At 41.6% G+C, this 20,682-nt stretch overlaps 1 protein-coding gene across 1 annotated transcript; it reads left to right on the top strand.

Annotated features, from left to right (window-relative positions):
• Positions 1 to 9,226: 9,226 nt before the first annotated feature.
• LOC307252021 (inactive phospholipase D5-like) lies at positions 9,227 to 19,313 on the top strand (the record flags this gene model as incomplete). Its single annotated transcript, XM_080029550.1, has 10 exons — positions 9,227 to 9,259; positions 11,861 to 11,997; positions 12,685 to 12,868; positions 13,107 to 13,215; positions 13,734 to 13,861; positions 15,648 to 15,845; positions 16,845 to 16,996; positions 17,212 to 17,377; positions 17,549 to 17,639; positions 19,051 to 19,313. The coding sequence occupies 10 exons, from the start codon at positions 9,227 to 9,229 to the stop codon at positions 19,311 to 19,313; spliced, it is 1,461 nt and encodes a 486-aa protein (XP_079885676.1).
• Between the last annotated feature and the right edge of the window lie 1,369 nt (positions 19,314 to 20,682).

Raw genomic sequence — 20,682 nt, 5'->3', positions numbered from 1 at the left:
ATACAAAGTAAGGCCTGATTGTCCTACCGTTGAAGAGCTGAAGGGTTTGCCACCTTTATGTAAAAATGAGATATAGAAAAACACCTTTTGTTTTTTTGTTTTTCCTGATTCTTAGATTGGAACATTGAGATGACTCAGACTGAGTGTAGCCAGCCCAGAAGCAATTAGTTTATCTTGACATAAAGTTCCTCTAAAGCAGGGGTTTTCAAAGTGTGAGAGAGTGAGCCCCCCCTCAGAGAACAAATTTCAGCTGAGTCCCCCCCCCCCCAAAAAAAGTTCTAAATCCCTGTGTGTTTTGAAAGATCTTTTAACTATTTTACACATTTTAAACATATTTCTGAAACATTCAAACATCTTTGTGCGTTTTTAAACACATTATTTTAAAGATTTTAACATCTTTATCTATGTTTTTGTTTTGCTTTTTTGAACATCTTAATCCAGTGGTTTAATCCTGCTTCCTTTAAGCATGGACAGTAGTGACTGAGTGTGCAGTGGAGTGAGAAAGATAGGCAGACAGACTTGCCCAAATTACTGACTATTGTTGTCCTTCACACACCCAGTGTTTTTTCAGTAGTGCCTCCAATGTCCTTCTGGGTGAAAATAGTAGCCAACGGAGAACCAGACCCTCCTAGGGGGGTCCGGGGGTATGTCCGAAGCAGAAGAACTCTTGTCCAGCTATCTTTATTTCCACAGACGAGGCTGAAATATACTATAGACTATACACAGTGCATGGGCAACTGAGGGCAGCCCCATTTCCAAATGTTTTTAAATAAACTCAATACACACTGTGCTAGGACATGAACGTGATGTGATCGTTAACTTCGGATTATCTCCCAGATGATCTGATTCAATTATTAGGCTATTAACTATCTAGACCAAAACATTGTATTCCTTGTTTTGTATGATAACTTACATTTGCTTAATATGATGTTAATATCAAAAACACAAACTTTTTTTTTTCACATATTCATCTGTGAAAAATTCACAGTTTGAAAACCACTGCTCTAAAGCTAACTAATACACATATTTTATGTTAACAGAAACATAATTAGAAAACATCCGTTCTCAGTCTAGCACAGGTTGCAACCAGCTGCCAGTATGTTCAGAAGGACTCCCCTCACATTTTACGTACATCAATTTAGGGGGGACTGTGACCAATTTCTTGAACTTCCAGAAAACAAAAACTTTGTCATTGATATTCTTAGCCTCTTCCAGTTGTGACATGCCAGTTATGTGAAGTTTAGAAAGGAGTGGGTGTTGGGTCTTTCAAGCTGTCCTTTTTCATTCTTTTCACAACATTGGTGAACAATAGCCTGATCTCGACCAAGCTTCACATTCTTTTCTCTCCCGCTGTTCTGTCTGGCCTTTCTCCAATCTCCATGGGGAGGAGCCCTGCCCCATCCATCAGTGGAAGTCAGCCCCTGATTGGTTCATGTCAATTTAGCCTCCAGTCGGACTGGGCCCTCCCCTCTTTCTGTCCGTGGAAGGCAGCTCATTTTACTGTAATATGCCCAAATACAGTAACTGAATTAATGCACTTACAGCAGCTTTGCTCATATTGAATGAGTGGGCACATGGGAGTTTGGCTTTTGAATTAGATACGAGCGGAGTCAAATTTTCTTACACAAGCAACTTTTTCTATATTTTAAATGTGCAGACTATACAAACCTCAAGTCATCTTGCTTGTCCCTGTGTGTGTGTGTGTGTGTGTGTGTGTGTGTGTGTGTGTGTGTGTGTGTGTGTGTGTGTGTGTGTGTGTGTGTGTGTGTGTGTGTGTGTGTGTGTGTGTGTGTGTGTGTGTGTGTGTGTGTGTGTGTGTGTGTCTGTGTGTGTGTGTGTATGTGTGTGTGTGTGTGTGTGTGTGTGTGTGTGTGTGTGTGTCTGTCTCTCCTTTATGCCAACCATATGGCTCCTTTCTCGAGTGCCAAAGGTTTCTTAAGGTGAGGCCATATAACTTTAGGACAGCTCTGTCTCTGCCAGTATTAGTATTCTAGTGTGTGAGGTGCAAAGGGAGAAATTCAATTTCATATGGCTGTGTGTGAGAGAGAGAGAGAGAGAGAGAGAGAGAGAGAGAGAGAGAGAAAGAGAGAGAGAGAAAGAGAGAGAGAGAGTGCCACACACTTTTCTCAATCAGATTACTCTCCTGATGCTCTCCGTCTTGTTCTGTCAGTGAAGCAGCTCCTGTTGCACCTTCGCCCCATGGAGGAGCCCACATTAGCCCACTACCTGCCTCTCCCATCCTACACTGGAGACTGTACACACACACACACACACAGACACACAGACACACAGACACACACACACACACACACACACACACACACACACACACACACACACACACACAGGAGTGTGAGAGTGTGAGCAGGCATTGGTGCGGTGGCCACAAACCGGTGGGGTGTACACCCCAGGCACTGTATGCTTAGACTGCACAGACCAATAGTGGCTGATTCAGCTACTAAAAAATAGATAGAAAAGAAAAGAGTTGGGGTGACAGCAGCTGTCTGTGTGTGTGTGTGTGTGTGTGTGTGTGTGTGTGTGTGTGTGTGTGTGTGTGTGTGTGTGTGTGTGTGTGTGTGTGTGTGTGTGTGTGTGTGTGTGTGTGTGTGTGTGTGTGTGTGTGTGTGTGCACCAGCAGCAGACAACAGCTCACAGGTCATCAATGGAACTGTCAGATGAACCAAGGTTGAGGCTCCCCCAGCGCTCCTGTCCTGTGTGAAGCAGCAGCTACAGTTCAGTCCAGCTTGGTACTTGGCATCTATGTTTGTCTGACGCAGAGACAAGCTGGAACAGGCCATGATGTATGCCACTTTGAAGGGATAGTCCAGTATTTTTGAAGTGGAGTAGTATGGGGTACTTATGCATAGTTAGTGTGTCACCTTATGGAGATGGCAAACAGCACAGTTACTATGAGGAGTTTGGGAGAGATGTCGCTGTAGCAGAAGTCAGCTTTGTACTGTTGCAGAGGGGGACAGGAGAACAACTTTTTTTCTCTCCATATATAGGCCTATAAGTGCTAATCTAAAACCCTAAAATTCATTCAATTGTATGCTAAACTAAGATTTGTTCCACAGTGTTAGTTTGCTGCCAGACATACATTTATTGTTTGTATCACTCTGTCAATCAGCTGTTCTACTCAGAACTACTGCGGATTATTCAAGAGACACAAGAAAACAAAAATAAAATGCTGTCTGGTGGCAAACTAAAGCTGTGGAAAAAAATCTCAGTTTAGCGTACAATTTAAGGGATATTTAGGTTTGAAGTTACCATTTATATATGTGGAGAAAAAACCTTTTTCTTCTGGCCCCCTGTGCAACAGTACAATGATGACTTATGATACAGCAACATCTCGCCTAAACTACTTAAAATGACTGCGCTGAACGTCAGCTCCATAAGGTTAGGTAACACACTAACTATGCCTAAGTACCCCCAACACGTCACTTTAAAAAAACCCTGAACTATCCCTTTGAATTTGCCTTTTGATAGTGTGAAGACGTGAAGCTGAAACCTGGAAATTGGACAAGAATGTGGCAACACACACCGGTAAAAGCATCTAAAGTGTGTAGAAGTACATTCAGAGGGAATTGTCCAATTCGCTATATGGCATCCCGTGAGCCTAGGAAAGGCATTAGTTTAATCAACTGGAAACCCATTCATTCTGCAGGCCTGTGGTGCATCAGCCTCAGCATTGCTGCTGGAGAAAGAGTGCACTTGAGCTGTGTTGCCTCCAATGAGAATTGATTGCCACTTTCTTCACTGCTGCCACACGCAACGAGCCAAGCACACACACAGAAACAACACACATGTCAGGGATCCCACAATCTGGACTAACAGGACTTCCGGGGTGACTTCATGTTTTCATGTCACGTCTGTGTTTTAAGCTTCACTATAACTCAAAGCATGTTCTTTAGGAGCCTGTATTTTATCAATAGAGAAATCTTATTATGTATTTAAATAATCTTAGTTACTGATAAGAGATGCTTGGGACCAAAAGATAAAGCTAAAAAAATTAATTACGTAACTGATCAACAATATCAAAAATGCCAATTGTTTGCTAGTTCCGGCTTTGCTTTGTGATAAAGGAGAATCATTTTAATATCTATCGGTTTTGATACAATGTTCAGACAAAATAAACACTGTGAATATAACTCCACTGCCTCTGGGAAATCTTGACAGGCAATTTTCCCTTTTTTTCTGACATCCCTAAAGCAAAGATGTATATTTGAAGCCAGTAGTCTGTGAGTCGGTGACATAATCAGCTGAATATCGACCCACTGTCCCTTCACACAAAACAAAACGTCCCTTCATCCAAAAGTCACTTTGAAACGAATACAGTTTTTCAGTGGTCAGTGGCAGAGCCGGCAACAGGGTTCACTGTGTGTGTGTGTGTGTGTGTGTGTGTGTGTGTGTGTGTGTGTGTGTGTGTGTGTGTGTGTGTGTGTGTGTGTGTGTGTGTGTGTGTGTGTGTGTGTGTGTGTGTAAATAAACGCAATAGCCTCTGCATGCATTTGTATCAGTGGGACTGTTCACATGAATAGTTTTCTCTTCGCGTTATTGGTCATTTATCTCATTTTATCATGTCCACCAAAAAGGTTATGTTTTCAGTCCATTAATGTAATAAAGGGGTAAAGTTAGACCATCTAAAAGGAAGAATATATTCGTTTTTTTGGCAGACAGGCTGTACCAAACTGTTCATAAAGCACTGTTACTCATAAATCCAGTTAAGCTTCACTCAAAGGACACATTTTTATTTCTCATATAGTTCCGCCCAACGTATTACAGTATTACCCATTTAGAATTTGCAAGGTTAATTTAACATCATACACTTGTTAAAACAAATATTTACAATTTTGGTATATGAATGAGCCTGAAAAGGTTATTTTATTCACCTTTGGCATGCTTTGCACTACAGTTTTCCCATAGTCAGTCGGTAGGATCCTCTCCCTGTGGCCTGTTTGACATGAATTGCTTCATCTTCTGAATGCACTGGGTAGTTACAAACAAGCTGAACTGAGAGGTTGAGGGCCTTTAGCCTATAGATCTGTTTTCAAAACACAACACATCTTTCATTTCCATGAGGCAATACAATGGTCTGTTTTTCCCAAGGACCCGCAACACTGGAGAATGCTCCTTTAAAAGAATATATATTTTATTACATTTAGAAAGAGTACAACGTTTTGAGCCTTTTCTTTCTTTTGGATTTCCTTTTATTATAAACATCTCCAACAACAAACACGTCTTTCTCTATACACATGTTTGAAAAGCATTTAAGAGTATTGTCCTCCACCCTCACTTGACTCTACTTTTGTTTCCTTTTACATATGCGGATAGTCAATAATTTACACCACTGAGTGCCTGAGAGTTGCACTGAGAGTTTCCGTTTTTTTTCTTCCATCCAGCAACTGCTTAGTCATGCAATTCCATTATAAAATGATCAATGAAACAATAAATTCCTCCTCTGTCTTTGGACTGGTGGCATGTTGCTGCAGGGGCTGGACTATAGTAGCTCCAGTGATCTGCTGCGGACAGACACTCATTCTGAACAAGACATATACCAATCCAAACTAGCACACACCCTAGGTCCCTGTCTGCACCCCATCCACTGTGCCTTTGGCATGCGGCCAGTGGCATTGTGCCCACTCAAGCCTTTACTCAGCAACATATCACCCTGAGTATGGCAACGTGAAAAAATGTACATCCTGTGCATCCATGGAAACCTGCTGTTAGATTTCTGGGTGTGAAGGTGAATCACAGGCAAAGAGATGTCTTTCATAGGACACTCAAAGGGGAGTGTTCGGATGTGTGTGTGTGTGTGGCGGGGGGGCAGTATTCAAGTACATATTTTTGCAGTAATAATAAAATAATCAATTGTCCAAAAACTTCAGTGGAAACACATATATTGTAGATACCATGGTTATTTCACTACCATATTTTTGTCACACACTATGCATGAAAGCCTTGGAGCCCATTGTATTATGATTTGTCCACTTTAAGTCTGAATGTGCCCTGCAGTTTGGCTCGTAAAGATGAGGACTATTTATAATTGGTCTCTTGAGTAGGAGAACTGTGCTTTGAATTATCAGATAATGATGTCCTGTACAGAGAGTTGAGAGGGAGGGGGGGGGGGCTTTCTTTACCTCTGAACTGCTCTACTGCGAACATCGACCATTGAAGAGAAAATGTACAGGTAGACATTTGGTACAGTAGTATTCCATGTTGCATCATGTTGATGGTGACTGTGCAGTTGGGAAAGCGTTGATGTCAACAGCTTCCTGGCATGACCACTGCCAACTGTAAGCTGAGGAGGGGAGTCGTCATCCAGGTGTTACCCAGTTAAAAACTGCTCTCTGGTTCTTTCTCAGCTGATGGTCTGCAGTGGAGATCCCTTCCTGTTTTGTCCCTTTGTCCCCCCCCCCCCTGGTTTGACCCCATATTTGCAGGAACATTCACCTCTCCTGGGAGCTGGTCCAAACATTTCAGTCCCCTATTCTGTCTATTTCTCTCTGGCTCTGTTTTGCTCACAGATAGGCTGACGTACAGAGGGCACCTGCCCCACACAGACACAGCAGGCTACACTGATATGACTTTGTTACTCTGCTAACAACTTCTTTCTAGAATCTCATATAGTTCTCCACAAGTCTTTATAATTAACTATTTGTTCATGAGTAAGCCGATGTTAAGGAAATAATTAAGGTATTTCTTCACACCTAATGGGCTGCTTTTTTGGTGCGCACCAGATGTGAGTTGGATACTTTGTTTTGATTTTCAGATGGTTCGGTTTGTGTTCACAAAATTATAAATGGACTTTATATTGAAAACCAAAGTAAAGTGCACGGAAAGGTGGGTAAAAAGGCAAACCCCTCGTAATTCTAACATAGCCCACATCGTGGGTGGAGAATCGGCAGGTTGTTTTCATGCTGGTTTAAATATGGAGTGAATACTGTCTATTAAATGCAGTGCCCCTAGGCCCCCTGGCGGTTCATGTATATTTAATTGATACAGACCCATGGGGAACTGCTATTGTATGGTCGATTGTTATTAAATATTGAAAATGACAACAAAGTCGCAGTGCTAATGGTGGTTCACACCAGTTATGAACCACTCCAGAGTTCACTTGCAAGCGACCCAAGACCACCCTTTTTAAGTGGACCAGAGTCCGGTTGTTTACTGTAATCGCCCTAGGGTTCGTTACAACCGCACTTAACAAGGATGGTGTGAGTGCGACCTGAGACATGTTGATATCCAGGTCATCAGTTGCCATAAGAGATTTAAATAACGTTAAACAACAACATCTTTCTTAGCAAAGAAAAGCTACAGCTCCCATGAAAGAACTACAAGTTGGCAGCTTGGGTACAGTCACACTAACTTTATTTAATCCAAATCCATACACGTCAGCAGCAGCCACTTCTAAAGTCTTTTTTTTTAAAGCCCAAATATAGTCTCCGCTGTCCAAGAACGTCTACAACGTCCAGTCCTCACTGCCTGAGCTGATGTGCACCGATGTCGCAGAATGACAACGGTTTGTAAACATTGCAACTTTTTGTCAACTCATTTAGCAATAGCTTGAATGTAACGGAAATTCCTTTATATGAAGAAGTTACGCACTATAGCTTTAACAGCATTTTAGCATCCTAACGTTTGCAAATTAGCACTATGAATCAAGTAGCGTACAGCAAAGGATGATGGAATTAGTTATGCAGACATTTGTCATAAACCAAAGTACTGGACAACTTCAAATATGCACCTGATGATGGAGCTAGATGAAAAGTCCAGGAGGACCAACACAGTTATTACATTCTTCCTGTGCAATAAATCTGGAGGGAATTTATCTATTAGTTTTCAAGCCATTTGCAGGAGTTAAAAAAAAAGTAAATGTCAATGCTGTTAAGGCTCTTTCAACTTTTTTTAATACAGCATATCAGACTGCTGCACATTGTTCTGCTTCAGCATATTGAGTTTGACTTAAATTATGTCAGAAGTTACAACTAATTAACTTTTCAACCTTCCGTTCTCTTCTTACTCTCTGGTTCCTCATTAGGACCTGCCTTTACCCTCTATACAGTGCACGAGTCATAAACAGCAGCAGCTTGCCTGCAGTCAGCAGCATATGTTGTTTCCTCCCCTTCGGCGATGCTATATTCATCGATGAGAAAGGGGCTAAGGCCAATACTGTAACAAGGTGAAGGAAAGTGTTTGCATATTTCATTATTCCCCACCAAGGCTCATGTATTTACTTCTGTCCAATAGGAGGTATAGCTTTAGATTCAAAGCTATATACGCTGAAAGGTGAAACATGAATGAGGGCTCTGGAATACTGGTGCAATGCTGAAAGGCACATTTATTACAACGATTCAAACACAATGGGAATTGAAGCAGACAATGCTGCTGACTAACAGTTACAGCATCAGTCGAAGTTATTAATGGGAGCTATAAATAGGAGGGCTCTTTAAAATTATTTGGTCTTTCCTGGGCAGACCTAGGTGCATGTGTGTGTGTGTGTGTGCGTGTGTGTGTGTATGTGTGTGTGTGTGTGTGTGTGTGTGTGTGTGTGTGTGTGTGTGTGTGTGTGTGTGTGTGTGTGTGTGTGTGTGTGTGTGCATGTGTGTGTGTGTGTGTGCAGGTATGCGTGTGTGCATGTGTGCGTGCGTGAGAGTGTGTGTACATTGCAGCCACTGTCACACAATGGCATGTTTCAGCATCTGTCCCCCTCTAAAGCACAGCCCAACTGTTTTCTGCCAGATGAGGTTTGTTCACAAGGCAGATGAAAGATACGGAGAGACAAGGAAAAGGAAGAGGAGGGAGGAATCAAGAGGGAGGGGAAGGGGGGGGGTCTGCTGTGGCTCCAAGCTACAACAGCTCTGTATTGGCCGTTTGAAAGAGAGGGGTTTGGTCTCACTCCATCTCTCTCACCACCTCCACTGAGGAGTGGAGACTGAGCAGCACACATACAGCTTACACAGGCACGCACACACACACGCACACACACACACACACACACACACATTCATTCAGGCAGTCAGAAGCTGGAAGAATCATGTCAGGACACGGGGCGGACCAGGAGCTGAGGTACACACAAATGCCTAGCAGAAAACAGCCGGATGAAGACAGTGGCAAAGAGTGAAGATATCAGAGTTGGGAGGTGGTTGATAGAGACAAGCACAAATATGTCTGGTGACTGAGCTGCTGTTTCCCAGCTGTCAGAGAAGTTTGAAGGAGTGCTGCTCTCATGGCGGGACCGACCACACCGGAGCCCTGGAAGGTGACGTTAACAGATCTGAACTAACACTCTGCGTCTATTTAGTGTGTGCTGTTATTATCAGTGTGTCTGTTGGTGGGGTTTAAGTGCATGTTTGCCTAAGGCTTCCATTACATTATTCAGTCATGTGTTATTATTCAGTGAAAACATTGACATGTCAAATTAAAAAATATATATTTAAGCATGCAACTAACAACTTAAAGCTGGGGTATGTGATTTCTGATTGGTCAAAGTTAACATGAGCTGTACACTTTGACCAATCAGAGCGAGGCTCCGATTCTCTGTTTTTATTGGCTGTTGGGACTGTCCATTCACTTTGGCATGACTTTGTTGGTGTAGACTAGAGCGTGTCAGGGAGGGACCATAGGGGAGGGACCAAAGAGAACAAGTGGAGTGGTTGAGTTATTTGGATTCAAATCTGCCATTTTCTCCCCAAATCCTCCACCCCAGCTTTAATTATCATTGAATTTAGTTATTCTTTCAAGCAATCAATTGATTAGTCTGTAAAATTCTCAGAAAACATGACCATTCCAAAATCTCAATGTTCAATTATTGATTAATTATTCTTCATAAAATGTGTGAAAAACATTGAAAAATATTACCTTCACATTTGCCATTCAATGTACCATGATATACAACAGGGAAAAGAAGAAGGTACACACACACTTGGGAGGCTGGAACCAGCTAATGTTGGGCTTGCGCTTGGGGCTTTTGCTTGAAAAATTACAATTTAACATTATTTTCAATAAATAGTTGACTAAACATGTGAGCCCTTCTTAGTGATGTAAGGTTGTTCTGTCTCCGCTGAGAACAGCTGTGGAAACTATGTTGTGTATCCAGACTATCCAGTGGGTTATTGTGATTTTGAAGGGAAGTAAATAGTGTGTCTTATCGCATCAGTAGCCGTAAGTCGACTGAACCGCTTCTTGTTCTCTGTGGGGAGCACTTATTTCCTTGGCGGTACACATCCACAAGTCAAGCACACTCCTTGACTCTGCTAAACTTGATGAAGAGCCCAGTGATCTCAAAGGACATCAGACGAACGAGTGTGTGGTGCTATACAGGGTATGAGGGGGATAAAAGGCATACAGACATCCTCCAGCAACCCCCTCCGCTTGCCATGAATTGGTGCTGAATGGGGTTTTTCTTGCTGTTTAATTGTCAGGTTTCATAAAATGTTCAGTCTGTGAAAAGTTCCTGCTTACGCTACAGAACCGATCAGCGGGATGCATCACTTGATCCAAGACAACCAAAGGGAATGTGTAATGAGATGGGATGACAGCTCACAACAACTGACAAAGCCAAACAGGGGCGAGGAATGAGATGCTGCAAACCTGTAGTCGTAAGCAAAACAGAAGTGCCTATAACTGCACTTTTTTATAACAGTGAAAATCAAGACCCCACGGGGCGGCATCGGGGGCAATATAGGGCTGCAGCCGCATCGTAACCTGTTATGACACTCATTCCAATTCTCCACCTTTATATTCCATATGCTGCACATCCACAAACATACGTGCACACTAATATAGACTTTAATATTGCTTGTCATAAATGCGACATTGGGTATGTACGGCCTGGCACAGAGGTCATAAAATCTCTGCAAGCTGGGATTCGCTTCAATAACAAAGCAGACAGTATACAGGAAAGCATAAAGCAGAGATTGTGCGTTATGCCTTGCAGTTAGGCTTTTTGCGAGTATCAATTTGCCTGGAGCTGGAGAGCGTTGGTTCCACTTCACTCACCCTGGCTGCTCTGTGGCACAAAGTGGGATTTGTGAAGCTGAGGGAGTTCTGCTTCCAGAGTTGTGAATTCCCCCTGAAGCCTAGTTGTCAAATAAAGGGTTTCCAATGTGGAAAGAAGACGTTTTGTTGTTGTATAGATTGTGAATCAGACCTCTGTTCAATGACATTGATCGCTAAGGAGGGCATTAGCATTTATAGACGGATCATTTCCACACCTCCAGAAACTAACTGCCATGTCAGGGTCTCCACACTCCAAGTTGTTAACCAAAGGGGAAAAGTTATGTTCTACGGGCATCCTTCACAAAATCTCCATTAATGAATTAAAGGTGGATTCAGCGATTCTGGAGAGTACTTTCACTTTTATCAAAACCAGTGAATATCTATTCACAATGTGTACGCTGAAAAAAAATCCAGTGTTACTGCACTGCCGTAACTCTGTAAAAGGGCATGTTGCTAGCTACGGTGGGTGGGCTCCCTTTATTTACATGCCCTTTGTTTACATATTTACATAGCCTAGGCTGTGTATTAACACCGGATTTACTATCAGTGCGGACAGGTAATGGACTGTGAGGAAATATTCACTGGTTTTGAGAAAATTGATTTTGATAACAAGCTTTCTCAAGAATCGCTGACTCCACCTATAAGTCTGACAGTTTCTCAATGTGTATGTGTGTGTGTGTGTGTGTGTGTGTGCGTGTGTGTGTGTGTGTGTGTGTGTGTGTGTGTGTGTGTGTGTGTGTGTGTGTGTGTGTGTGTGTGTGTGTGTGTGTGCGTGCGAGTGTGTGTGTGTGTGTGTGTGTGTGTGTGTGTGTGTGTGTGTGTGTGTGTGTGTGTGCGTGCGTGTGTCTATCTCATCTTCCAGACCCCGCAGAAGTGCCTCGCCATATTTGCGCTTGTCTTCTGCTGTTTTGTGCTGGTGGTGCTCATCTTCTCGTCAGTGGACATTTGGGGCGACGATGAGGACAGTATCACAGAGGAAAACTGTGGCACTGACTGCCGGTAACATTCACTGAAAATAGCATAACAAGAAAACACAACCAAAAAAATAATAGCTATTTTGTAAAGCATCAAGTATATAGGCAAATAATAACATAATGATTTGTGACTAGAGAGACTACATTATCTCCAAGTTTTCAGTTCTCCAGTAACATATCACTATCTACTACATATTTCTCAGTTCTTTAACAGTTATTTAGGAACCATTAATTCTATGAAGGATAAGGTCATAGCCCTGATTCTCTCTCCGCCGGTTCCTTGGTAACTTCCCAAGATTTTGTGTTTATCGTCAAGTATTGCTAGCTAACAAGTATGGCGCTATAATTCTACAAACTCTTAAAACAGTACTGACTCACAATGACTTGTTCTTTAATTCTTCAATCAAAATCCATGTAGCAGAACCAGAGATATCGACTTTTTTTATTCCGCACATTGTTCTTCTTTGCTGAAACCCTCCTTGTTGAAACATGTAGCCTACATTACAGTAACCACAATTGAACTTGACTAGCAATTGTGTCCTGCTGCCATCGTCTAATAAAGCCGCGAGCCACAAACCTCCAAAACGCTCTGTATTCCTTTTTTTCACATATACACAGCAGTATTCCTCAAAACGTGTCGGCAGATATTGACGTGTAAAATAGTTCCCCTTTAACACTCCAGAAACTCAATACGCCTGTGTTTCACTTTCAGCATCGAGCTTGTGGAGAACATTCCAGGCGACTTCTCCTTCCCCAAGAATGGCCGAGCCCACCTCCCTCTCTCTGTTGGCTTACACACACTGCTGGACCAGGCAAAAAGCTCAATAGAGGTGGTGTCACCGGTCTGGAACTTAAGCCCCTGGGTTCTGGAACCAATTCCAAGCGCTGCGAAACAGGTATATATCCCTGGCCGACAGTCTCTGCATACAGGGCCCCTGCATCCTGCAAAACATGAACCAACTGCATTTCCCAGGTGCTCTGTAAAACAATGCAATTACTTCCGAGGAAATCTGTTGCTAGTCTTTTAATGAGGTTAGTCCTGCCGAGATGTAAGTGTTGCCCTTTTTAGAGACATCCGGAGGCGCTACTCGAGTGCTCAACTACAGTAATACAAAACATCCCTCTCTTCCTCAGGGTCAGCTATTGTTCCAGAGACTGCTCAGCCTTAAATCTCGTGGGGTTAAACTGAAGATAGCCAGCGGTCTGACTAACTCCGCTGAACTGAAGACCTTGGCAGCGCACAGTGAGTGGCTGTCATATTTTCCCTTTTTTAAAAAAGCAATTTGTTATGCCGCTGTTGCCAACCAGAGCGAAGATACATATAGCTCCTTAACAACTCACTTGACACCTTTATTTTTCTTTGCACAAACCAGTTTGTAAAAAGAGATCCCCATGTGTTCTGTGATCATTTCAGTTTTGTCGTTTTTTTAGTCTGTTTTAGACCAGCAGCATTATATATAATGAAAAATAGCATACAAGCGTCTCAGATGATTTGATTGATGAAGAGCCATGCAGCCCCAGGCAGGAGCTCCATGGCTCGTCATACAACCTTCAGACTTCACAATGAAGGTCAAAAGAAATCATGAATGTGCAAAAGGTACTTGACTGGTTTCCTTTCAAAGCCTTTGTCTCTCCTTCTGCCTGCCTGCTTTGCCCACATGTCAGTCAGACAGCCCAAGGCCAATTGGCTGAGTTCCACAGTCATCCCCATCTCGTTCATTCAAACTTTTTATGCTGCCAACCCTCTCTGTCTGTCTCTAGATGCAGAGGTCCATTTTGTCAATATGACAGTGTTCACCAGAGGAGGACTGCATTCCTCATTCTGGATAGTGGATCGGAAGCACTTTTACATCGGGAGCGCCGACATGGATTGGAGGTCGCTCTCCAAGGTAACAACAAACATCGACAACATTTAAGCGTGCAGAGTCAAATCAGAACAGGAGGATAAATGAGCCTCTGCAGTCAAGTCAGGCGTGGTCAGGTCTGCAGCTCATTTCTGGCCTCAAAATGGCTACAGCAGCTTTCTGTCTCCCAGAAATAACAGCCAGACGTACACAAGTTTAATTACGTGAATGATAACCTTGGCACCCCACACAGACTTAAAAGATAACAGTCTGGACTAGTTCCACAGCATACCTGTACTTTTTTACTGCAGTTATTCGAGCAATCAGGGATGATTTAAGGTCGCTGTCTGAGGAGAGCCTGAAAGACTAGTAGCATTTCACTTTGTATTTACTATGTAATTCACAATAGAGGGGACAACCGGGGCGCATTAGCATACTACAACTTTTAAGTGATTACCTGGCACTTTTCATGCTTCAAAACTGGCTGGAGGGAGAGCTATGCCTGTTCAGTGTAATTAACTAAGGAGCCAGAGAGAAGGAAGGGACGGTACTGTGTGTGTGTGTGTGCGTGTGTGTGTGTGTGTGTGTGTGTGTGTGTGTGTGTGTGTGTGTGTGTGTGTGTGTACACACCGGGCAAGTGATGTAAGGACAGGAAAGAAGAGAAAAAAAGGGAGCGAGGCACAATCTGTCACAAATTCACTATAGTTGTGTACTTGTTACTGGGTCACCCACCAAAATAGAATAAACCTTTTCCGCTGTGTAGTTAATGACCAGGCAGGAATATAATTAGCACAACTGTTTCTGGTTCACTTTGCATTTGCATTCTGTTAAGCCATGCTAACAGCTCTATTGATGGTAATGTCGATCCATGCATTGGTCCAGATGGAAATAACTCAACAACGATTGGGTGGGTAGCCATTATATTTGGTGCATACAACACTTCTGCCCAGGGGATAAACCCTATTGACTTTTTTTGATCCCCTGACTTATCCTCTAATGCCACAATAAGATTGAGTTGAAACGGATGGATGGATTTGTCATGAAATTGGGTGGACACACTATTGTCCCCCTTAGGATGAATTGTAATCACTATGGTGATCCCTTGAGTTTTCATGAATTGCACCATCAGGTCAAAATCTTAATTCATTCAAAAACTGACACCCCCGTCAGACTCAGCTGTTTTATTTAAGTGCTAGTTAGCATATGAATGATGACAATACTAATACACTCAATTATATTGTATATTCTTCACCACACATGATCAATACAGTACCTCTTTAGCAGCAGCATGTTAGTTAGCATTGGCAATGTGAGCATATGGTGTTAGAACTTAGTTCAAAACATTCCACATAGCAGTTAAGATGGCTGTAAAAACTCCTAGTTGGTCATATCTATGCTCTCTTTCTTTCTTTCTTCTTCTCACCCCTTTTCGAACAGGTAAAGCAAGTGTGAGACAGTTTATTTTCATTTGTGGTTTTCATTGTGTGTAAATATTACTTTATTGTAACTGTCCACTTGTTTAATTTATTTTATTGTTTATTATTGCTTTTTTGTCTTTTATTGTTTACTTGCTCGAAATAAAAACATTTTCAATTCAATTCAATTCAATTCAATTCAATTCAATTCTCCTCAGAAAACGTAACTGATTCCATTCAAATCTTAAAATGTCTGAAGACCCCAGCATTTGCATTTGATCTGCTCTACTACCTTCCTTCAAGTTGCTCAAGCTATCCAGTGAACAACACGCACAGGCAGGCACTCAGTCAGTCAGCATGCAAGTTTTCTGCTGCATCACCTCTTATGTGTGTTCCTTTTTCTGACGACTCCACAGAGGAAAGAAGTCGGGGTGGTGGTGTATAACTGCAGCTGTCTGGCTCTGGACCTCCACAGAGTCTTTTCCTTCTACTGGCAGCTCCACGAGAGGGACTACATCCCCTCCATCTGGTCCAAGAGAGTTACAGCCCTCTACGGGAGGCACGACGCCCTGCAGCTGCAACTCAACGCCACAGAGGCCACTGCCTATGTGTCTGTGAGCAACGCACTTTGTCACGTCGCAGCATTTACACACTGCATGCTATCACTGACCAGTAACGGACACACACACACAGGGGCGTGATTAATCATGGTTATATCACAGTGAGGAGCATCTTCAGCCTGAATATGTTAGTCCCTCCTCAGCCTAATTTGACAGTAATGAATCTTGTTACCCTCTAAGCGACAAGACACTGTTCTCAGTCGTGTTTAGGACATTCATCATTCTGCAGGAACTAGTGGAGCCGTGCGGTCACACAAGCTGCTGGCATCTCCAGCCAGCTCCTGTGATATATGATTGGAGAAATGTGCCTTGTTGTTTTTCTTGCCCTATACTTTGTCAATATGTTATACCGAATCAGTCTGACACTTTGTAAACATTATAAAACCCTGAATTGTGTCTTCTCTATCAGTGTAACATTTTTGGAATGCAAACTTAACGATAAAGTTGTCAACTTTTCTTTGTTTATGCCTCCTTGAAATAACTTTTGGAATATGTATCTGCTGATCACAAATGACCTGTAACAGCAACCGAGACCATCATTTAAAAGAACGCTATTGTTAAATAGTTATTATTAAGGGTTTTACACGGGTCCGATATTTCTAAGGAACGTACAACATCCTTTTGTACGCAGAACGGAAGAGCCTGCGTTTCCCGAAAGGTACTAAAGGTTTAATCCGCTTCAGCATCGCCATAGTAACATTATCAATCATACATAGTCACATATACTGTACATTTATTACCTCATCGCAACGCACCCTGCGGTTCCTTTCTCCATCTCTTCCAGTCGCTTCTAAACTAATGCAAGCACCGTTGGCACACGCTTAGGTGCTAGTGTTGTAAAAACACTATTGCTTTATTCCAAAGGTGCTGCTAGAATCAACAGAAACTGAACGTTCATCTTAACTAAAAAGACGTCTAAATCAATCATTTCTCAACCTTCCAGTTCTGTCAGTTTGGGTGCAATCTTGTCTGAGTGATGTATCCTCTCTGCAGGCCTCTCCTGAACTCTTCTGCTCTAAAGATCGCACCAGAGATGTAGACGCCATCTACGAAGTCATCCAGAGTGCAAATACATTTGTCTTCATATCCGTGACAGATTACCTCCCCATGGTGAGCAGGAGTTTCAGAGGAACCTCAGTTACAAGGTACAGCAGAACTCTCCCCTATAGATCCTAATAGCTTTGACATTGAAATGTGATTTCTGGTGACAAATAGGTTCCATTATAAGCTGTGTGTTTGTTGTTTGTCAAGGGAAGAAAATGGAGTGAAATCAACTTCAATTTGAGAAACAAAATTGCATGTACGCCTCATTGCCTTTTGATTGTACAACCGTGTCTGATTACAATGGTGGCATCAATAGGTACTGGTCGACTATTGATGAGGTGATCAGGGAGGCCGTGGTTCTCAGAGGAGTCAGAGTTCGGCTGCTGATAAGCTTCTGGAAGAAGACTCACCCGCTCACCTTTAACTTTGTCACCTCACTAAAGTCGCTCTGCATGCAGCTCCACAACTGTTCATTAGAGGTGGTACGTGAATTAACATCATTCATCCATAGTACAGCATATGTAATTTAACATATGTAATTTAATATATGCCGTGAATTATATTTAGAATTGCTTATGCTTAAAATTAGATTGATATTAATATTGATTTTTTTTATATATAGGCTATATATATTTCCTTTCCTTTTTTTGCAGAGGTTTTTTAGTCACAAGGAGCAAAAGGATGATATGCAACATGGACTCAACCACAACAAGTACATGGTGACCGACAATGCTCTCTACGTTGGTAGGCAATGTATATAATATGTAAATTAACATTGTTAAAACATTTATTTTTTATATATTTTTTTAAAGATATTTCAGTTAGTCTCATTTTATTGAGCACACAAGCCGGATTGAACCTGTGGTCTGCTGCTTCTGAGGACTGAGCCTCTATTGGGGGAGCACCCTAACCACTACATCAGGAGCGCCCCCTGGTCTCCATATTTTAATGCCATTTTCAGAATACTTCACACAGTAGCCTTCTTTCAATACGGGGAGAGTTTGACCCTCGGAAAAATACATTAATTCTCTCTCTTGTACTTGGATGAAAATACTTTTTTTTATAACCCTCATTCCTATCCATAAAATGTAAAGCAACAGTCAGGAGGAGACACTTAAGTTAGCTTAGCTTAGCGCAAAGACTTAAAACAGTAGTAACTTACCTGGCAGTTTTAACAGGGGTCATGTGAAACTTTTCTTGGCCTGGCTGGTGGTGTGATGTCATAAAATCAGGAGGTCATTGTGATGCAGCTATATAAACACCCACTGAAATCTGAAACACACACACACACACACACACACACACACACACAGTCAGTCCATCCATAGTGAGCTTACAATTTATAAGATGTATGAGTCTTCTTACCGGTTCTTTATTGTCCCTCAAGGGCAATGGATTTGCACTATTGGTAAAAACACAAACAACATAGAAAAGGACATACACATTGCAAACCAACCTGACCAAATGCAACATAGTAAAAGAAAACAAGAAAAAACAAGAAACAATGTTGCCGTTAGTTAAAAAGTCTATTCCACTAGAATTTTTGGCAAAATAAAGTACTTTAGTGCTGCTTGAAAGTAAGGTCAATATTTAGGACTGTTTAAGTGCATAGCACTATGTACTTAGGAACATTTGTATCTATTGCACTTTTCCCTGGGCAACATGCACCTTCGAGCCAATGTAAGAAGGACAAAATCATCCAAGAGTGGATGGTCATAGCCGGCTAAAAATTGACCTTGCCTTCCTCACAATCTGTCTATTCCAGGTATCTGACAGGGGGAGCTGCTGAGTGCCAATTATTTTTTGTCATCACTGTGTGGTGTGTGCTTGTCCTGCCAAGAAATAGTCCAGCTCTAAACTAACAAGACCAAATCTGTGGATCGGTGAGCTTTAGAGGTGCTGATTTGTTTCTTGTTTACCTTCTGTCAGAATCAGGTCAGCTAAGCTATAAGCTATTAACCCTCTCCTGGCTGAGGCTTCATGGTATCCATCTTTTCATCAAACCCATCTACAATAAAGGAAAGAAGACACCCACGCACCAAACTTTATATATGATTTTGCACATGTACGTCAAAAAATAAAAAGCACAGCACTGGAACTCCAAGTGATTATCTATTAGAGACACAGAATCTGAGGCCTGCTGTTTTGTTCACAGGTAGCCATGACTGGGTTGGAAGTGACTTTGCCATTAATGCAGGAGTTGGGCTGGTGCTGAAGATGAAACACAGTCTTGGGGACAGGAATGTGTCAATCCTGGAGCGTGTCAAGGCTGCGTTTGAAAGAGACTGGAGGTCCCGTTACGCTAAAAGCCTCCAAGCAAACAAGGACCAACAGGGCAAATACAGAAACCTGCAACAGGCCAACATTTACATGGAGACTAAGGAGGAAAACGAGTGGAACAACCCTTTATATTTATAAGCACCGAATGTATTTTATATATCCTAAAGCCTTATGAGGCTGAGTACTGGATTTCACTCCAACACACAATATCAGAATGTGACTTACACTTATAGACTTGACTCTAATTGTATGACGTTATTTGGATAGATTCAATTACCCGTAGCAAAGACAACGTTAAGGTCATTATTGGACTCACTATACACTTGCAAGTTACAATTATAGTATCGAACTACTTAATTCGATGTTGACTGTTATATGAGCATGCGATGCGGCATGAATATTGAAAGCAATATTCAATTTCAAACTATACACTAAGACAAGCAATATGCTGATTATAAAATCAATATGCTCTATGTGAAACCTAATTATATTCAGAAGCACCCCATTCCATCAAACTCACCAAAACAAATCACATTTGGTATTGAATGATGATGATGCACTATTTCATTTGACAGTTTTTTTGTATTTTCTAAAAACTTTATAATACTTTTGGATTTGCATAGCATTTAAGACTTTGATCCTATATTTGCAGTGATTTGTAATTCATTTGATTTCTTCACTCACGCACAACCACAGGCCTTTGCAGGAGTTTTACAGATGTGACAACAACAGCTGTTTATCATCTCATTGAAAATGTTCATCCATCGATATAAAATGGACCTTTTTCCTAAGTGTTGTTGTGTTTTATTTCAGCGTTACTTCACAGAATCATAGAGTGGTCAACAATACATGTATACACAAATTACAAACAAACAAGGTCAAGTCAGTGCTTCTCAACAGATAATAGTAATAATTTCTCTACTGTGTTTTTCCTCCTCACTAATTTGAGCCCACTGTAAGTTACCACAATGCATCTTCTAAGGTTATATAAATGCAGAAAACAATGTAAACATTTAAATTTAAAACACAAGGAGGCCTCTTGAATCAGTTAACAAACTTTGTTAGGCAGACTGCATCAACCAAGTTTCTCCACTTGTGGGCACACAAACTCCCAAACAAGTTACTTGACAAAAACACAAAACGTATCATCCATTTTTGGAGTCAAGGGGCAGTATTTGATTGAGCATTTAATTTGATGTCAAATAACATTAGGCTACAAACTATCGGTTGCTCATTCAATACGAGTGGATTATAAACTTCTAGGTGGATGCTTACTGAGAGAGAACATCTCACATCTGGCATTTATATTGATAAAATGTATTAAGATTGAGTATTTGAAATCGCATTATCCATTTAGCCATAGCCATTTATGCGATTTGCAAAAAAATTAAAAGTACAGCCGATGAAAAATATGTGTTTCACTCATAGTGGAGGTGCACAATCATTTCTTTGTTTGTTTTTTTGTTGTAATTTGGTATAATTATGCTTCTCAAATCATAGTCGCCTA

Source organism: Ammodytes marinus (genome assembly GCF_949987685.1).
Source record: "Ammodytes marinus genome assembly, chromosome: 6".
In the NCBI taxonomy this organism is placed as follows: Eukaryota; Metazoa; Chordata; class Actinopteri; order Uranoscopiformes; family Ammodytidae; genus Ammodytes; species Ammodytes marinus.
Note: the sequence above shows the minus strand (reverse complement) of the source record. Positions and strands in the feature narration are given on the sequence as shown.